At 35.7% G+C, this 21490-nt stretch overlaps 3 protein-coding genes across 3 annotated transcripts; all 3 read left to right on the forward strand.

Annotated features, from left to right (window-relative positions):
- Nucleotides 1-339: 339 nt before the first annotated feature.
- Nucleotides 340-5254, forward strand: LOC120333960 (peroxisomal ATPase PEX1-like). The gene has a single exon (XM_039401389.2). It carries the CDS (start codon nt 361-363, stop codon nt 4384-4386), a length of 4026 nt encoding a protein of 1341 aa, XP_039257323.2. The 5' UTR covers nt 340-360; the 3' UTR covers nt 4387-5254.
- On the forward strand, nt 5180-11420 carry LOC120333963 (trifunctional enzyme subunit beta, mitochondrial-like). Its single transcript, XM_039401392.2, has 13 exons — nt 5180-5359; nt 6192-6327; nt 6741-6855; nt 7064-7181; nt 7702-7823; nt 7896-7970; nt 8427-8607; nt 9121-9245; nt 9413-9492; nt 9808-9943; nt 10159-10233; nt 10330-10494; nt 11119-11420. Exons 1-13 carry the CDS (start codon nt 5299-5301, stop codon nt 11155-11157), a joined length of 1428 nt encoding a protein of 475 aa, XP_039257326.1. The 5' UTR covers nt 5180-5298; the 3' UTR covers nt 11158-11420.
- Nucleotides 11421-14906: 3486 nt separating this feature from the next.
- LOC120334614 (myeloid-associated differentiation marker homolog) lies at nt 14907-21210 on the forward strand. The gene is made up of 3 exons (XM_039402120.2): nt 14907-15135; nt 19990-20182; nt 20759-21210. The coding sequence occupies exons 1-3, from the start codon at nt 14908-14910 to the stop codon at nt 21184-21186; spliced, it is 849 nt and encodes a 282-aa protein (XP_039258054.2). The 5' UTR covers nt 14907; the 3' UTR covers nt 21187-21210.
- The last annotated feature ends 280 nt before the right edge of the window (nt 21211-21490 follow it).

A 21490-nucleotide genomic window follows, 5' to 3' on the forward strand; every position in this document is an offset into this window, starting at 1 on the left:
TTTTAACAATAATGTTGTCGAAGAATAATTGATTTATGGGTAATGTTGGTACATATTGAAGCGAAGAAAAGTCGTATTTGGTGGGATGTTATTTTTTTCGTTTTTAACAAATGCGCAATAAGCACAATATTCGAATGGGTCACCTTCAGGCCTGAATAGGTACAGGTCAAAGTTCGCTATAGCACAGTCAGAGCAAATGTCTTTGCCCAAGTCCAAAGTTCGAAAGTGCAGTCTCGTACCGTACCTCTTTTTTGAGTCGTAATTATATTGATTGCAATATACAGTTGTAGGTCAACTCTTTTCAATGATGAGCAGTAGTGCTATAACTTATGCCTATAATCTAATTTTTTCAGTACAGCTATGGCAGATAATTTAATATTTACTGTACAATACACGACTGATAAGTCATGCTCGGTTCAGGCGGATTTAACAAATTGGAGAAACACTCATTTAAACCAAGACAACCTGGTTGATTTTGATGTGTTGAAACTTAGTGTGGATTCTAAAAATGTTGGGTATTTCAATCTTTCATATTTCTCAAGATCTACATCCCATCTAAGTGATGCTCTTTTTATCAATGGACTTTACGCTTCCAAAATTGGATTTAATAACAACATGAAAGTTTCCGCTGAGATTTTAAGAAATGTGGATGTTTGTGTCAGAGCATGGTTGGAACCAATTTCTGTTGATGATTGGGAAATCCTTGAACTTCATGCAGAACAGGTGGAGATGAGTCTACTTGATCAGACAAGAGTGCTATGGCCTGGTCAAGTGTTTCCATTGTGGGTGAGCGGAAATGTTTGTATTTATTTGAGGACAGTTTCTCTTGAACCTAATTCTCAATGTGGAATATTAATGCCATTAACCGAACTGATTATTGAGCCAAAAATCAATCGAAAACAGGAGTCGAAGATCGAATCTCACAGGTTAAAAACAACTATTGTGAGTGACAAAAGTATATTTGAACATGAAAATGTATCACCAAGCAACAAAGACTGTATTAATACCATGTCGTCTTCTAATGTATTGAAAACGTCGGAAACAACACGGAAAAGTTTATTTCGGCGATTTCTTCGTTTGCCACTTATTCGCAAATTGGTTCAATTTATATCATACATATTTTACATATTGTGGCATAGACTTCTTCCTGCAATAACCATGCCTTTCAATATATTCAAAATTTCTTCAGCAGTGGAAGACAAAAAATCTTCATTGAATCAAAGTGAAAATGTTCTAGATTGCATCAAGGATTTCCCTGATAAACTTAACTTGGTTGTGCGAATTTCACCCATGAACAATGCAAAAAAGAATAATTCGCTCATTACCTCTTATGATCAAGCTGGATTTGTTTTGCTTGATTCTATATCGGATGAGCAAAAGTGCAATTGTAGTGACAGAGGACTCCAGGATAAATGCTATTGTAAAAGTGAAAGCGAACTTGATTTTGGTTTCTTTCTTGTAAGTTTGAAAGCTTTGACAATGCGGAAAGAAAGCGACAATAATGATAGCAATATAACTTCAGCAGCTGAATCAAAACAATCTACTGAAGCAGTGATTCGTCTTTGTGTTCAGTCACTGAGTAAATTTGCGATGATTTTTCGAGATGGTGAAATTAGAGAGGAGTATTCACAATCATTAAAAATGTCATCTGTATTGAGACGTCAGTTAGCTATCGGCATTTCATCTAAAGTTTGTTTAAAAAAATTGAAAAATATTCCAAAGCCTGCTAGCATGAATATAAAAAGGATTGTCATCCGAGTACTGGATGCACTGGAACTGCCAGATGCTATTACTGCAGATGATTTGAAAATGTCTTTTGAACGATGGCTTGGCGCAGTTACTAGCAAAGAACATCCTCTACCGATAGTCATTGGAAGTATTTTCCATGTTCCATTTCGTAAATTTTTGTCATCATCAGATCAAGCCATTAGCAGTGATGAAATAAATATAGAACTTTCCATGGAAAAAATATTTGTCGCTGATGACAAAGTATCGTCAGAATATTTTTTAATCAACGCTGATGATTTATCATCTATTGAGTTGCAGTTTGTTCTCTCTCAATCAAACAAAGATACAACATTAAAAAGTTTGAGTGACGTTGACCCTAAAATACCCCATGAAAGTGCAGAACGACTTTTATTGTGTCATCAAGATGTCATTTCATGTTGTCTGAAGCACTCAGAGGCTGTGTTTGAAAATAGACCGATGCCGACTAAACTATTTAGAAATAGCAAACCTATTCACCCTGGCTGTGTTCTGCTATCGGGTCCAAGTGGAGTTGGTAAAACCACACTTTGCAAGGCTCTGCTAAGGAAAATTGCTGTTTCAAATGTCCATGCCTATGTTCAATGGTTGTCTTGTTCAAATTTGAGAGGCAAAAAACCAGAAACAGTCAAAAAGTTACTTCAAAATATTACAATGGAGCTAGAGTGGAGACAGCCATCTGCGTTACTTCTCGATGACATTGATACTCTTTTATCATCTTTTGATTCACCAGATGCAGACAGGTCTCCGAGTGCAACTTATACTCTTCAGTTGGCATCAGTATTCAAAGAAACGCTTTCAACTTTAAACAAAGGTCGGAATCGTATATTTATCATTGCAACTGCCAATTCAGAGCATGCTATTCATCCCCTAATACTGCCAAGTCATGGTTGCTACTTTTTTAGCAAAATCATGACTCTGCAACTTCCTGATGCTGATAATCGTGCCAAGATCTTACGTTCCATACTACTGAATGATATAGGTATGAGCAGTAGAGCTGTTCGTAGGATCAATTTTGATGAAATTATGCACGCTACAGAAGGATTTTCAGCGAAAGATTTTATACAATTGACAAAAAGGGCTATTCTTTCTTCCAAAAATCGTCGCTCAAATCGTGATGTAGTTTTGTTAAAGATAGAAGATTTTAAGAATGCAATTTCTGGTTTTACTCCTATTTCTCTTCAAAATGCAAATTTACACAAACCAAAGAAAATGACATGGTGTGATGTCGGTGGTTTGCATGAAGTGCGTAAGCAACTGACTGAAAAACTCATATGGCCGCTAAAATATGCACATTTGTACCAAACAGCAGGTATGCATTTGCAATCTGGTATAATGCTGTACGGCCCTCCTGGTTGTGGAAAAACTTTACTCGCGGGAGTAGTCGCAAATGAATGCAATTTGAATTTTATTTCTGTGAAGGGTCCTGAACTTTTGAGCAAATATATTGGTGCAAGTGAAGCTGCTGTTAGAGATTTATTCATGAGGGCAAGTGCTGCTGCACCATGTATTCTCTTCTTTGACGAATTTGACTCAATTGCACAAAAACGTGGGCACGATAGTACTGGTGTAACAGATCGTGTGGTCAATCAAATTTTAACTCACTTAGATGGTGTTGAACCACTGTCTGGTGTTTATGTGTTAGCTGCAACAAGCAGGCCAGATTTGATTGATCCAGCTTTATTGCGACCTGGTCGACTTGACACTCATTTACAATGCCCAATGCCTGACTTTGAAGAAAGATGTGACATTTTGAAATCATTGCTTCATAAGATTACATTGAAAGATGATGTAAATATTAGAGCGATCGCAGCTCGCTGTAAATATTTCACAGGTGCGGATTTACGTGCATTGGTTTACGATGCACAACTCAATGCAATACATGGTTATAGTACCAATGAGCTAGAAAGTACTATTAAAATTGAATCAACCGAGCCTTTTTCTTCCATTTCACCTCCGATTTCTTTGGGGGGATTTGAATTAGATGAAGAATACAGTAGTAATGGAATAAAATCTTTACACCATGACTTAAAAGATGAAGATATGGATTCAGATTCATCAACAGGCATTCCTAAAGTCACTATTTCAGATTTCACAAAAACAGCGAAAAATTTAGTCAAATCTATTGAAAATGGCTCAACCAATAAAACAAATTCAAAGAGTAATGAGTATAAAATTTGTTATGGTTTATCGTCACCAGAATACAGCTCTAGTGACTTACACCAGTTAGATGACCGAAGTTCTCACAGTAAAAAGTCTTCAATGCGCGGAATTTACTTCCCTTCTTTATATTCAAAAATGGAAGAAGGTAAATTACCTGAACAGATTCGTCAAATTATTGAAACAGTGTCAGATCGCAATTGTGATGAAACGAAAATATCTTTTGATGGAACTGACTCTGAGCAAGGACAAATTTCAAGGTTAGCAGTTTCGAATCAAGATATCGAGAATGCTTTGGAATCTGCAGGTCCTTCTGTGTCAAGTACAGAGCGTCAGAAATATATCGAAATTTGCCAGAACTTTACTGGGAAATCGTTGAATAATTTGGAATCTAATGATACGGATCTTCCAAATTCGACCTTATGGGATCTGCGAAGACAACAAAGAGCAACATTAGCATAATAATTTATTTTTGCTACAGTTCAACACAGTAATATTGAAATCTGAAATATTGGATGTGTGCTAGATTGTCCCATGTTCAAAACTAATATAACCTTGTATTGATTTTGATAATACAGGAATATTATGATTTTATAAAATAAAACCAATTTTTAATAAATATATTGACTTGGTTTGATTCGTAACATTGGTGCTTTTGTTGACTTTTACTCTAGAATTCCGATCAGTTAGTTATTAAGATACAGGCATTTGTTGCATAAGCATGACATTGTTGGTGCATATATGACCATACGTGATTATAAAATATTTTCTAGTTTAAAATAATCCAATCTATTGTCATCTTTGTAAAATTTGAAAAGAAAAGTCAATTAATTACAAACTTTTGATTCTTGGCAAATTGGTGCCAATTTGAGTTTTGTTTGTATTGAATTATTTTATCAAATGTTTATGTCCTTATTCTGCGAATCATTTGTACCTTATTTGGTACTCCCAAAGTATGTGATCCAAGATGGCAGACACCGGAAAGTAGCATGTGTACCAGGTTAGAGTTGGACCATAATTTTATTCCAATTTTCCTTATTACATACTACGTTCCGGTGTTCGCCATCTTGGTTCACATACTTCGGGAGTACCCCTTTTTTAGTACCAAGTTCAAATTTATCAGTGAAAATCATACATGTGCATAATTTTATTCTCCTTCGTTATTAAGTGTTGATGTTAAGACTTTTTGAATGATCTATTGTAATCTTACTTCGAGCAGCTTCATGCTGAAAAATTTCATAATTTATGCAATCATGTCTTTTTATTAAGTTTGAAAAAAATGAGTGGATTAATTTATTATAATCATAATTTATTCATTTCTCTATTTTAGTTTAAGTTCCAATCTAGTTCTATTGTAGGATAATTTTAAACAAAATGGCTGGCATAGGAAGAACACTCAATAAAGCAAATCTCAACAAAGTGCCGTTTTTTCAAGGTAGGAGTTTTATTTGAAATGTTATTGTGCCACCCTCTTTTTTATATGACTTATTCATGTTTTTTGCTATAAACAAGGCCCTACACAAGTAGCCACTGTAACTGTAAGGAACTACTATGATTTGGACGACATGAATCTTTCGGGTTCAGCATTTTCTCAAATTTTTACACCCTGGGTGAGGTGTTGGGCATGGAATTTGAACCCAATGAACTACAATATGATCATCATAGTTCAGTCCTAAAGCCTTGCATAGGGGTGTGCAACCTGCGGCCCACGAGGAAAAATTGTGCGGCCAGCGATGAAGTGCCAATTTTAAATGGTGTGCGGCCAGCGAGAGGAGTTTTTAATTTAATTTAGTATGTGTGAGAAATTCCAATTCTTTTGCATTGCAAAGCCTATTCCTGAGTCCAATACCTGAGATTTTGCGAACAACGCATGTCATAAGATCAATTACCAAAGTTTTTGTGTCTGCAACTACTAAAAAACCTTTGTTAAATCAGATCCAGTTATTCATATCTAGCCTTCCAGCCAGTATTAAAGGTTGCACACCCCTGCCTTAGTTAAAATACATATATTTTTACATGCGTTATTCATATCTTTTTATGCAAGATCCCTCAGATTGAAACCAAGTGCACTCAACTAACAGCGGAGGGTTGCGACTTGCGACTATGAAATGTCATATAAACTAATTTGTTGCAATGGAGATATCGATATACATATCAGTCCTATTTTCATATGGAAGACTGCTTATTTTTCTACCCTTCTCAACTTCGACATAGACTATATTACTAGATTTAATACAAGCTTTATTATATTTGTTTTTTTTTGACAGTTTCAGCAAGATGTTTTGGATGTTCAATTCACATAGCAGCTGCGGCAAAATCAAAGAAAACATTGTCACAAAGTGGGAAACCAAATATTGTATTAGTTGAAGGAGTTCGAACACCTTTTTTAATGTCAGGAACTCAGTAAGTATAATTGTAACATATTTTATACGATCCATTTACTAGTCCAGAATGTTTAAATAGATAGGTTATATATTATTATTATTGTAGAAAAATTGCCCATCTCTGCAACTGATGCCCCACAGGAATGAACGATTACAAATTTTTATCACTCACAGATGGGTAGTGACACTAAAAAGCTTTTTATTTTTTTTCAAATTTTCTCGGAGACCCATGCGACCCAATATTTCACCCAGTTTTTCCGCCAATCTTTCATGTCCTTAAGATATCTTTTAAGATATCTCTCCTGTTACTCATAATAAACCCCTTATAAAGTGTTAGCAAGAGGTGCTACTGCAAGCATAGTCTTAATACTTAGCATGATGCTCTAACTGTCAAGCCAAACTACAAGTTACAATTGCTATCATTTTATCCAGATATAAAAATCTCATGCCTCATGACCTTGCAAGGGAAGCGATGCTCGGATTGCTGAAAAGAACTGGAATTTCTACGACTGATGTTGATTACATTACAGTAGGAACAGTAATTCAGGTAATTAATGGCTAGAATGCAAAGTCTATACTTGGTACTCAGAATATTTTCGATATTTTTCAAAATTCTTCCTGTTTAAATAAATTTCAAAGATTTTGTCGCAAGATTTTCATCTTTTACAATGTTCCTAATTTTAATATTACTTTTCAGCAAATAAGTCTGTAATAACAGGTACTAACAGATACTAAATAACAGATTTATATTGCAGGAAGCAAAAACTCCTAATATAGCAAGAGAAGCAGCTCTTGGTGCAGGATTCTCTAACAAAATTCCAGCACATACTGTATCACAAGCTTGCATTTCATCCAATCAAGCTATAACAACAGGTATATTAGTCATGTGATTCAAAGCAGTATTGGAACAAAGACCTTGATTTTCTGTATCATACACACCAATTTTTCATAGATTGAAGTACTTTTTGGACACTTTTCCGGCCGCCTGACTCATACGGTTCAACTTGGCAATTAGAAATTTTCAGATCCCTCTCTCTTTGAATATTCCTGGCTACGCTACGCCACTGTCTCTCGTTGAGATAAGTCTCACTGTCGATTAGCTGAGTACAAGTCGTTTCATTTAGATGGCTTGAGTAACTTTGATAGCCTTCAATAAATTGTAATTAGAGTGCCAATCAAGTCCTCTCAAACACTGATTCATGGATTTTACTCTCTTCAACTGCTGTTGACCCTCTAAAATTACTAGGTAACCCACCAGATTTTTATCAAAATTTTTTATATACCTGAAGTCAGCTACATAAGTCTAATATCACGAAAGCGCGTTCTAACAACCTATTGGTATATTTGAAATTATTATTCTAATATACGAAATTTAAAAAATATTCTATTCCAGCGATTGGCCTTATTGCTAGCGGTCAATGTCAAGCGGTCGTAGCTGGTGGAGTCGACTTTATGTCTGATGTTCCGATAAGATTCAACAGAACAATGAGATCCCTGATGCTAAATCTTAACAAGGTAATATTCAAACTTGTCTTTTTGAATATTTTTTTATCTGAAATGAAAAATAAGAAATGATTTATTTCACAGGCGAAAACGACTGGACAAAGACTGGGTCTGGCAGGAAAAGTACTCATGAGCCCCGTGAAATATTTCTCTCCAGAGGTGAGTAAGAATTGGATTGTTGTGGGATTTGTCAAAACAAGGTTGCAAGTTCTACTTAAAATTGGAATCATTTTTCGATATGATAAGTTGTGATATGTAAGTACCGTAGGTCCGTAGCTACTATTTGGAAAAATATACGAAATCTTTTTCACCCTGCGTGAGGTAATGAGCATGAGATTTGAACACGAGTGCAACCTGCAATGCCAACAGAGTTAAGTCTATCACTTTAACCATTAAGCCACTGCTGTTAGTAGCATTAATATTTTTTGAGACAATTTTGGCAGATCGAACAAAACTAAATAGAGCCACATTTTCACAAAAAGAAAGAATATTTTGAACATGGTCAATTTTGGCCCAGCCATGTTTGTTGCCTTTATTCAAGACTATGTAACTATGTTGTACTGAACTGTATAAAAATTTTTTTCAATATTATTATTGAAAATTGCCCATTTTCAGCTACCAGCCATTGCAGAATTTTCAACTGACGAAGTAATGGGACACTCTGCAGATCGACTTGCTGCAGCATTCGGCATCACAAGACAAGCTCAAGATGAGTTTGCCTACAGATCACATTCTTTAGCACAAAAAGCAACAGAACAAGGAAACTTACAAGATGTTTTGGAATACAAAGTGCCAGGTTGGAGTTTGTGATTTAAATACAAGTTCAAAATGGATCGAATTCTTGAATGTATCCAAAATTTGTTATTATAAAATTTTCGATTGTGGGAATTTCAATTTCTGAGCATTCGATTATAGACAAGCAGAACAAAATAGTCTTCTCCACATAATTAGAAAACTGGATAAAATTAAACTAACAATATTTTTCATCTCAACTTTCCAACCTTGTTAAATTTGGCGCTCCAGAAGTATGTGTACCAATATGGTGGTAACTAATTTCGTTCGCCTAGTTTACATCAAGTTGTGTAAAGGGACTGAAACCTATGGGCAGGAAGGAGGTCTATTCACTTGGCTAACGCTAACAGTCGCCAAACTCATAATAGAACTAAAATAAGGAAAATCGGAATAAAAATATGCCCTAGCCTGGTACACATACTACGGGAGTACCTTAAATTTAATCCTTATGATTAATCTCCATGATTTTTCTTTTTTTATGCTTACAATTTATATAAATAATCATCCAATTTCCAAGGTGTAATGGAACCTGTCAAAGCTGATAATGGAATTCGTCCAACACCTCTAGAAAAAATGGCAAAGTTGAGGGCAGCTTTCATCAGACCTCATGGCACCATAACGGCAGCCAATTCATCGTTTTTGGTGAGTTTATGACATCATATGTGTAACGTTTCACCTAAATTACCATTTTATAAATAAAATAATATTTCCTACTTATAATTTTGCATTCTGAAATTGTTTTTCTCAAGTATATCTTAATTTTTGATTGTTAAATGTTTTGTTATCATTACTGTTTTGTATAATTTCAGAGTGACGGTGGAAGCGCTTGCCTCATAATGGAAGAAAGCAAGGCGAAAGCGATGGGTCTGAAACCTAAAGCATATTTGAGGTATATTTTAGGATGAAATACACACCAGATATTTTGGATTCATTCCAAAAATTGTCTTCTCTTCTTAAAATCCCACATAAATCAATGGGTACTCGTCCCTTAGAGTGTGTACCAGGTTAGGGTTGGGCCACAATTTTATTCCGATTTTTCCCTTGTGTATGTGTTAGCCAAGTGAATATCCCTCTGCCCATAGGTTTCCGTAACTTGATGTAAAGTAGTCGAACAAAATTAGTTTCCTCCATATTGGTAAACACACTTTTGGAGCGCCAGTCATTGTTCTTTGCAGTTCATTAAAATCATTTTTCCATTTTTCAGGGAATTTACTTACGTTTCTCAAGATCCCAAAGATCAGCTTCTTCTCGGACCAGCATATGCAACTCCTATTGTTCTTGAAAAAGCTGGACTAAAAATGTCCGACATTGATGTTTTTGAATATCATGAAGCTTTTGCTGTGAGTCAAGAATTTCATCGAGTCATAATTCAATATTCTCTCCGTCAGGATTCATCCATTTTTTTACGTTTAAAGGACAATCCGAAAGTTATTTTAATTTTTTATTAAAAGTGTTGTTGAGAAACTCTGAATTCACAAAAATATATAGAGTAGAGTAAAATGTATCAAACCCTTCAAACTGTTTGAGTTATCTAATTCATGTTTTATTAATCCAGGGACAAATCCTTGCAAATTTTGCAGCCATGGAGTCTGAATATTTTGCAAAAAATCACATGAACAGACAGACTAAGGTATTTGTTATTCATTTTTGAAAAAAAAAAAATTTTCTATGTTGCTTTTTATTATCTAAAACTAAATAATTTTTTGCTGTAATGTTCTTCTTCTAGGTTGGTGCACCACCTATGGAAAAACTGAACTTGTGGGGAGGATCCCTTTCTATTGGTCATCCATTTGGTGCAACGGGATGCCGTCTTGCAACAACGTGTGCCAACAGATTAAAATCTGAAGATAAACAATTTGCATTATTAGCAGCATGTGCAGCCGGAGGATTGGTAAGAAATATTTTGTGAAATTGTTAGGATTCGTGATGAACAATACTATGATAGAGCATGATGTTGTTTTAGATCATTTTAAAGCCAGAATATTTAAAATTTGAACTATTTAGACACGGATTGTTTGTGAATTATTATTGTTGGGTTGTGAATAATTCAAATTTTTAGTACAAAATAAGGAAAAAGCTTCTATTAGGCTCTTTATTCGGTACTCCTGTGTTATGTGTACCAGGTTAGGGTTAGGCCATAATTTTATTCAGATTTTCCTTATTTTAGTTCTATTACGAGTTCGAGGACTGTCTGTGTTAGCCAAATGAATATTCCTCCTGGCCATAGGCTTCAGTTCCTTTACACAACTTGATGTAAAGTAGGCAAACAAAGTTAGTTACCTTTACTGCTATATTGGTACACATACTTTGGATTTCCTTTCATTCCATTTTAAACTTTACACTGGTAGTTGAATCTTGAAAATCAGTTCTGTTCTAAATTTTGTTGGACAGTGTGGTGACGGTATTACTCATTGAACCCTAGCAACCATGTGAATGACTATCGCTCATGTTTTGATCTATTTTTCGTTGCTGTATGAATATTTCTTGAAATATTATAAAACTCGTATTTTTACAGGGACACTCAATGATTATTGAAAGACATCCGGACTACTGATTTCGAACTTCAATGATTATTATCGCGCACTTGTTGTAAATTAACCCCATAATATTGTTAAGATAGTCCAGGCAATGTTGAAATAGATTCTTTTTATGCTTGGACAAATCTGATTTCATTGTAATAAGGTAATCGGGCTTGAAGACCAGATGAAGTTGTAAACATATGTTAAAGAATGAATTTTAGTGATTGGAATGTTTCTATATGATCCGATGTTTGTTTTCTCATGTTCCAAAAATTAAGTAAATTTTCCTGAATATCTACACTGAAGTAACTTTATGGAGTCGAAGCACAGCAGACATAGTCTTGGCTCTTGAGCAAACATCAAGTATTTGATTTGACGCTGGAATGCAGTCCGCCGTTTAATTGGCGACTTTATGGGTGGTTTTTTATCATCCTACGTTCACCAAACCAATTTGCTTTCGCTAAATAACCGATCTTGGATCTGGTATTATAAAAAGAAGGATAATCAAAATTGCGTAATTGCGTGAACGCCATAGGTAAACAACGCGGTGGATTCTAATTCGATTTTTATTACCCTTTTGCAAATAGGTAGAGTAACCCGCAACCACGACGTTCTTGAGCAATATGTTGTCGTCTTGGCGACGTAACTAAGCCTACAAAGAGAGTCATATTGCTTTAGTGGACACATTTGTGACAGTAAAGCTCTTGAGCAAGCTCGTGCCTGTTTTTTTAATGAAATTCAGATTGTAAGAATAAGGTGATTATCGTGTGGTCTAGCCGCAAAAGTGCGTGGTGCGTATTTGGCGTTTGTCATTCTCTAACGCAGCCCGCGTAGTCAGGATACATACATTCAGAATGTTTTATACTTTGTCGTCTCCGAACTATACTCTAATCGGTAACTTGCCAATTGTGATTCTATCCAATTTCAAACCTGCAATTTAACAAGTTGGCTTTGCTCGGTTGGATGAATTTTTGAAATCACACCTGCTATACAGGGCCGGATCATGCCTTTCAGGGACCCGAGACTTTGGTGCCCTGTGTACAGAAAATAATAACAATGAAATAAGGGTTCCATGTTACCTTCAATTCAATAGGTAAGGTTCCGTATGAATATTTCCCCGATTATCGATTTCTGTTTATTCCGTAACAATGACAAGTCAGCAATGACGTGACAATTGTAATTTGTGTAACCACTAACCACCCAGGAGGGTCGGATTTAGACTAGAGATGTATCGGTTAGATTAAGGCCGATATTACCGATATATTTATCTTTTTGATATGGTCCAGAATGTTTTAAAAGATAAGTTGGAATACTACTTTTTAATTTATTTTTGTCTGGAGAGATCGTGAGCTATGAGCATACATGTCCCCACCCCTGCGAGAGAATAGGATTCACGTGTTTTTAGCTATTTATCAGCTAAACTAGCTCAACTAATTTGGGTATTTTCGCTGTCAAATTTTAATTGTTGACATTTTTAATATTACATAGTTTTTATGAAGAAATATATCAACACAGCACATAACAAAGAGCAACTAGGCGCCCAGTTTTAAATCATACAGTGGAATTGGGGTCCTTCCTTATTAACGGCACATGGACTTTTGGCACGGGTATAAATTCTGACTGTTTGTCGTTAAGTACGAGTGTCATTTAGTCCGTCGACATCGATACACTAAATTCCGACACAATTATCCCACTACACAGGTATTAATTTTAATTCTGCTTAACTACACGATTTCTTTATAGATATATTGACTTGACCGCCTAGCCCTAGACTGTCTCAAAATATATGATAGCAATTGTAAAATATTATAAAATAGTGAAGTAAAAAAACATCCTCAACGGTTATCGGTGGGCCTTCTTTTTGTCGGTGCTGATTGATATTCTTTCATGTTGGTTTTGACTTATTGCGTCGACGATTACGATTAGCCACTACATTAAATATTTGTAAAATGCTTTTAATTTGAACGTAGGACGGCGGCGCTAGAATGTGTGGGTGATATTCGATATTCTTTTAAACACAAATAACGATATTCGAAGCTCGCGATATTAACATTAAATTCAAATTGGACATCCCGGCTTATGAGTTTTCTAATTGAACAACGAGATAACTAGCGTTACTGTACAATGTATCTTAATCAGTTACAGCATATGGATACCAAACATTAATTTCATATTATGTGATATATCTTTTTTTTCGATCTGAAATAATGTGTACTATGAACAACGCTTAAAGACCATTGTTTTAACCCGTCTGCCATACACAGCATACCTAATTAAGTAATAATTACATAGTATCGGTATCGGAATATCGGTAATATCGGCTTTTTTGTAGTATCGGCGTATCGGTATCGGCGTTTTTAGCTGGTATCGGATCGGTATCGGCGACAAAAGTGGTATCGGTACATCTCTAATTTAGACAATAAGGAGCCTAAGGCCATGCCATTTGTGAGACCTTCTGGTCCTTCATTAACAATGACGTCATAATAATCCATTATGGCGTCATAATAGACATTTCGCGTTTATGCAAAAATATGATATGACGCCATGATTAAAATTTTAAATTGTTACAGGTAAATTTGCTTTACTACAGGTTAGCTATGCACGCTGACGACCTAGGTAGATTGGATAGTAAGTTGAATTCGAGAACATTTTAACAAACTCAAGCTGTAATAAAACTTCATGGAGCCAGAAACGTGACGTATTATAATACCCATTTATTGTCGCAACGGATGGGAAGACAGGGCTCATAAATAAAACATAACTGATAAATAAAATTATCTTTACATGTTTTAAAAAAAAGGGTTTACGATAAAAAAAAAATTCAGAAATAGTGAGAAATATATAAATTATTAGATTCGTTATTGCAGAGATAAATTAGTATATGTAGCTGTTTAATTATGTATGGTTTTCATCAAATTATAGTTCTCTGAACAATTTGCTCTAGTTAAGTAACCGAGCTTGGATCTGGTAGTATATCGTGTTATGCGCACTCTAATCAAGAAGGCTTGCGTAAGTGCGTGAACGCCATAGGTAAACAACATGTTGTTGTCTTGGCGACCTAATTACGCCTACAAAAAGAGGCTTCTTGCTTTAAGGGACAGATTTGTGACAGTATAGCGCTTGAGTAAGATTATGCTTATTTCTGAAGAACCAAATTCAGTTTAGGGTCGTAAGAATATTATAGTTATTATCATGTGCTTGATGTGCAAAGAGGAATGGGGCGCCCGCAACAGTTCGGCTAGCTAGATTTTCAAAGTACGTATTTGGCGTGTGTCAGTCATACATTCAGAATTTTTGAGATTCTATTCAACTTCGAACCCACTGCAATTTAAACAGTTATTTTTTCTCAGTTTATGGTCAGATTCATTTTTGAAATCGCACCTCGATCGGCAAATAGTAAATAAATTGAGGTTATCCCACGTAAACCAATAGGGACAGTTTTTGAAATCCAGAAAAAGATTTAGAGAAGAATTACGAAAAGAAATAAAAAAAATACTACACCATGTTGCATCTGTAGGAAGTTCAAAGAAATTTTCAACTATTTATTAGCTCTTTGTCGGTTCGCATCTTGAATTCCTCGCTTTCAAAGTACAAAAATTCGACTAGGAAAATATACTGGCTGTGTCCACTTCAATCATAAATTTCGACTCGTCAGCTTCAAAAAGTTCAAGCTTCTCATTCCGGAAAGTCTTTTCAAAACGTTCCCAAATTTAGAAATACAAACATTTCTTTTTTTTTCTTCGTAATTTCTCGTTAGATCACATAACAAATAACTAGACGTAACTATGCCAGCATCCGGCGGTGAATACCTCACAAGCAAAGATGGAATTTTGAAAGTTGTGATTATCATTTTTGGTGTTATAAGCTTTGCGCTTACAACAGTTTCAGGATATCGTGGTGCATTAGGATGGCCATTTGCAGCGTTTTTAATGTCTTGGGTGATAACTTTATTTGTGTTCTTTTTCATCCTTGTGAATCTGATCTCAAAGATGGATTGTGGAGTACCATTCGAGGTAAATTAAGTTTTGATTTTTATCATTTCCATTCAAAACTCTAATATAGTAATGAATGGCCATGGCTGAATTATTTGCCTGGTTGAAAACTGTTGTGGAAAGAAAAGAAATTTTCCCATTTGACAGTTTAAGTTCTAAACTGCTGACAATTTTGGGCGTGAATTTCTTATTAAAGCAATTTGTTTTTTCAGTAGCATTCCACTATCTACAGGTAAGGGCACAATTTGGTATTAGTAGTTTTGTGTTGGTTGTAGGCTTGGTAACCAGCTATACGTATACGACCAAATATATACTTACGTCCAACTTATGTACATATACATAGTACAAACCAAATACACATATATATACATCAACTTAATATGTATGGAGGTCCATTCAAGTAATGTATATGGTACCTATGCGATTGTCTTCAGATGTTATGTCTACATGATCATCTAATTTAAAAAGTATCGCCAGATTATTTTTGCAGTGTGTGAGGTAAACTCGTTGATGGAATGGGGTCGTGTTATTTTCCTTGTGGCCATTGATGGAAATATGAGAAATGACTTTACACATGGTTGAAGTAGCCTAGATGTAATAAATTGCCATGACATATACATCATTCATCGGTAAGCCTCAACATTTGATGTGCGCATAACGATAGACACAGATTCTGCCGCCCATAGTTCACGAGCATGTGTTGATGACAACCATGAAATTTAAATTTTTTTCAAACAACTTTTGTTTAACTCTAGGTAATAAATATAACTCTAATAATAAACTCTAAATAACAAATTAATAAAATTGAAGCTAAGCCATTAACTTTCAATTTTGTTATATACAGTGGTGGGATTCAATTTTTCTACAGAAAAGTCATATATTTCGGCCGGTTCTGTTGCATGTTCTTTTAGTAATGCTAACCGGTTCGCTGATCTCATGAAATTCCGTGAGACGGTTCTATAGAACCGGTGCGAACCGGCTGAATCCCACCACTGGATGTATACAAAATATGATTTAACTGATAATGTCGGAAATTACACAAAAACCACCGCCAAGAATGTGAAAATGTGATGAGCTTGAATCATATAGTAAATGTTAAAAACGAACACAAATACAAAAATCTTGGCGATTAGTAAAGCATGAAAACCTGGATGTCATAAATCAATGGTTCTGAAACGTATAACATATCAGCAGAACCGTGTTTACTTCACCTTGGCTCGATCGAACATCTTGTGTTTAGTGGAGCTGCTCCAGGCGCTCAAAGTAGATCTTCTGAAACAGTTGTAGTCTATAATCCCTATATCACGAAGTCGTTATTACACGGTGTATGAATTCTGGAATAATGACTGTAGTTCACCGCAGATAGGCCTACTATTTGTTTAACTATTTTGCGCATAAGTTTTACCGGACCTGCCAATGACTAAACGGAAATATTGGTCGGAGACCGAAGTCTTATCGATCGAAAGTTAGGGGATCCCCGAACCGGAACCTGCGGTTTCGATTCATCCGCTTTTACTCCATAGCGACACCGTGTGTCCCATCACTAATTAATTGATAACTCGCTAATTGTACCACATAATTCATCCAAAATCAATCTGGTCCGAGATATGATGAATGCACACACAAAATTTGGAGCAGATTCAAACTCGCTTTCGTGAGATATCGCGTGTATCTAACAGACAGACAGACAAACAAACCAACAATAAAACAGACAAATACCTATCAACATACTTACCGATTAAGATCGATAAGTAACGATCAAGATTGATAAGTAATAAATATATATATATGTATACCCTAGATTCCATTACAGTTGAAAGAAAATCGGAAATAAATGTACACAAATGACTATGGTAACTATGGTATCGGGGCGTATTTGAATTTCACTAAATAATAGCATTCGCGGCAAAGAATGGCAGAGCTTCGAATAAAATAATCGTCACCCTTCTATGACTATCTTGTTATGGCCGGTCGAATCGCAGTTTCTGTAGAAAAATTCTTTCATTCACAACTGACTGCAGTTTGAAATCTGAGAACAGAATGACTTGAGCCAGGATCGATTTCAGTACATTATTTAATCTTTCGGATCTTCAAAGTTGCAATTTTTGCTTTGGCGATTTTCCCTGCGCAATTGTGGCATATATATATATATATCAATGATAATTTCAACACAGTGTTTTGGTATAAGGTTACGCCACAATATTTATGGTGATTACTAGTTTTCCGGAAAACACTTCGCAATTTCAAGAATTTTTGTGAAAAATATCAACCAAGAAAAGGATTTGTTAGAAAAACTATAATGTTATTTTGCTGCAATTTGTGTTGCCATGGTTGGTACTCTTTTAAAAATATATACATATTCTTCATATATTACCCTGGCAACTTAACCTATGCTCATAAGCAACAAATTCATACTCTATCAATTGGAGACGGATACACTTTTGCAATCTTGCAAAAAATCAGATTCCCATTTATAAAATTCTGATATTAAGGATTGTCAGTATGGTAGTATATAGTAGTTTTCAACGATATTCGTACCGTATTTACATCGATAACTCTTGTCACGATGAACGCCCAAAGCTGAGAACCTCCGAAGAAGAACTAACTGTCTGTTTGTCCTTCATTGATCGCTTGGGAATAGAAGAGTTGTTCGGCCTGTGTTTGGAAACTTTCATTTGTACTTCAACTTTTTGTATCCATGAATTTGAATTTATAAGAAATTGAATTTATAAGAAAATTTTTCTAACCCGGGTCATAACATAAGCTTATCAGTCTTTTCGGTTGAAAATCACTGATGCATAAGCGTACTACTGAATGATGCTTCGATCATAGCAATTCACTAAATCAGGGTGGTCCAAACCGCGGGCCGCATGCGGCCCGCCAACCCATTTCGTGCGCCCGCAGAACAATTTTATCGTGCACTAAATCTTTGGCAAACATTTGTATTCATTGACAGAATATTTTGTTTTTTTTTCTAACTATTCCAACTGGGAATAGCCCTTTTCCTAATCCCGATGTCGGTATTCATGTTTGTTAAAATCGCGTAATTTCAATGCTGTATCTATAAACGTCAAAACGGTGCCAATGTGGGAATGACGTCTTGTGATAATACAAGGAAAATGGATTGCCTTGTGCAGACAGGATCAAGCCGATGAGATGAGTCGCGCTTTTTTATATAAACTTCGTACCTTAAGCTCGCGTCAAGTAGGCCTAACTGCTCATTTGGAGAGATGTTTTGTGCCCTTATTTTAGTAAAAACACTCCATTTTCAAGCGTTGGCCGTGTGACAGCAGTTGCGAACCGCAGATCTGACTTGGCGCCACGTTATCCAGTTTTTTGTTTTAGCTGGGTCCGGAATCCCAACTTATACGGACTTGGTTGCTCTTTAACGATAGCACCAGGCCTTCTCACACTACAAGTAATAAAATTAGTCAAATATAACAATTCATCATACAATGAGTGTGAAAAAGGTGACCGAGGTAAACTGCGAGAAAACTTATTTCCTATCCCACAACAACGTTAAACCACAGTGTCTGGTGTGTTTTCAAGTAATATCTGCCACGGAAGAATATAATTTGAAGCGACATTATAAAACCAAACACGAGAAAAGATACCGAAAATACCACAATTTAAAAAAAAGGCTCCATATATATTCCATAAAAAACCGATGATAACGGTAAACTCTAATTTCTAAATATATATAAAGTGAGCAAAATAGATATGTTTTGATCACTTTTGGGTTCTCTCCGACTGTGGCCCGCGAGACATCCTCAAAAGATTTTGCGGCCCGCCAACCTCGCACCACCCTGTACTACATCTACTTCACATCCGTAATACGTTATTTCTCTTGTTTTATTCAACAGCTCTTGTATTTTCTGTAATCGAAAGTACAGCCATATTTGAATAGAGAGCTTAACTTCATCCCACAAACATAATCTGGTGATGCTTTTTGAATTAAATAAATGTAATACGCGTAATGATAGTTTACATTAATTAAAATTTATTCGATTAGTTTGTCGCCAGTTTAGCCAGGCCAGACAATATCAATTCAAGGAAGAATCCAATATCGTTAATGTTACCAGCACAATAATAATGCTATGAGCGACCAGTTCCGTGGGGTATCATGGCATCCTAGAATGGTCCCTACTGTTGTCCTAACCCAGTGGTTCGCTGAAATGCGAATAAAATCGTTTGCCAATTGTTTTATTTTACAGAAATAGAGATAGGATTAATTCGGCGCCATATCGAGGTTGTCCTGAATGGATCATAATAATTTCGGGTAAAGCTCTGCGATAAACTATTCCTTGTCGCAAATTTATCACCTAGTGAAATTCAAACACGCTATGATTTTGCATTCATTCATGTACAATTACTGCCTATCTTCGATTTATCCGTAAAATTGAGTTAAATTTTATTAGTACGGTAGAATATGAATAGGGTAACACCAATTAATTGTTCCATTCAATTGTTCAAGTCATTAGTAATTAGTCATCATGAACTATAGTTATTTTTGCATAATTAGTATGGAGGGTGATAAAAAAGTCTCATAATATGCAACTGTTTCAGGGCACCTTCGTCGAACCCCTGGAACAGCTCCACCGAACCCCAGGGGTTCGATCGAACCCAGTTTAAGAACCACTGTCCTAACCTAACTATTCTAGCACTACGAACGGCTACATCAGTATGTATCGTTATGCGCTCAATATGTACGGGCAATCGCATTGGTAAAGCAAGTACATGCTTTTAAAATCCATTGACAGTGAATGTGTATTACTTGAATTGTTCATTTGTATACGAGTATATGCATATGAAATTGGGGGTATATGTATATTTGGTTTGTTGGAACTTTCATTCTCGTCCTATTTTTGTTTTTAGGCAGTGGATTTCTGTTTCTCGTTTATATTTTTTGTCTTCTGTATGTCTGGCAGCATTGTCCTGTCGATCTATGGATGTTCGGGCAGCAAAAACTGTGACGAAAGAATTGCTGCTACTATCTTCGGATTCTTAACAGCTATTCTATATTTTGTGGAAATGTACTTTCATAAGGATAATGCTCCTGAACCGTTAAGTAAGAAACTATTCAAATCGAGCTAAATACCGCAATGTCGTGAATTGTGGTGGACACTTTGAATTACAGGGGCGTGACCTAGTTGTGAGTAAACTCTGCTACAAACATTGCGAGACCATTTTATGATTTATCCCAAGTCGCGGGTTAACTAATAAAAGTGGTGAACATTGTTTAATACTTTTCGGTCGTTCATGACGTGGTTCTATTGCAATATACACTTAAATTTCAGCATTTTCCTTTTATACGGAGGCTTATACAACAGCGTCTGATATCTGATGACATTTCACGTTTTATTTAGAAGAACCAGAGTCTCTCTGGACGGCATAGCCCAATGTATTACACCTTGGGGGTGATAGGGAATGGGATTTGAACCGGTGAGGCGTAATCTGTGATATCAATACACTTAAGTCTAACGCTTCATCGCTAGGCCATCGCTCCGCCCTGTTTCAAAGCTCACGGTTCCACTCCTTTTTCGAGTAGAGACGGTCAGATCTATTGGAAGCTCAAAACGTTTTTTTCCTGAATCCAAGAAAAAGTGCTTTTTCATAATCATTCATTCATCATTTTTTTTTTCAGAATACTTGACCAAGGTCAATGGTATAGTGAAAATCGTTGTTGTTACTTTGGGTTGCATTGCGTTTGCACTTCTGGTTGCCGGTGGTTACCACTGTGGGAGAGACAGTCCATGCACATCAGGAAGAACCTTTGCGCTTGCGACTTACATCATTTGCTGGAGTGTTTCGGTCATATTTTTACTGATATACATAACCGGATTAAATGAAAAAATAGGAGGGTCATTCGCAACAGCAGATTTTGTATGGGCAGTGTTTTCATTCGTATTCTGCTTAACCGCTTCCATAGTTCTGGCTTGTTATATTGATAGCGGAGGTTGGAGTAGATCTAGGCTTATAGCAGCGGACGTTTTTGGGTTTTTCACGACTGTGGCTTATTTGATCGAAGCTATTTTACTGAAAAAATCATCTGGATCGATCCTTCCGTCATGATAAGAGTTTTGTTTAAATCCAACATACCGGTAATTATAATTCATTGCTCTAACTTATTTGTAATATGAAGGATTAAAATAAAATACTATTAAAGCATTTTCTCTTAGTTCTCTTAGTAGTTCAAAATATTATTTAGTTTAGAACTAAAAGTAATTGATATACTGATATACAGTAGCGTTAGCTGATTAATAAACGTGAGCAATTGGTCTAATATTCAAGGAGAAAAGCTATTTTATAATGACGAAGGAGAAGAAAAACAAGAACAACAACATAATATTGAAACGATCGTGCGACTGAAATACTT

This window comes from Styela clava, chromosome 15, assembly GCF_964204865.1.
Source record: "Styela clava chromosome 15, kaStyClav1.hap1.2, whole genome shotgun sequence".
Taxonomy (NCBI): domain Eukaryota; kingdom Metazoa; phylum Chordata; class Ascidiacea; order Stolidobranchia; family Styelidae; genus Styela; species Styela clava.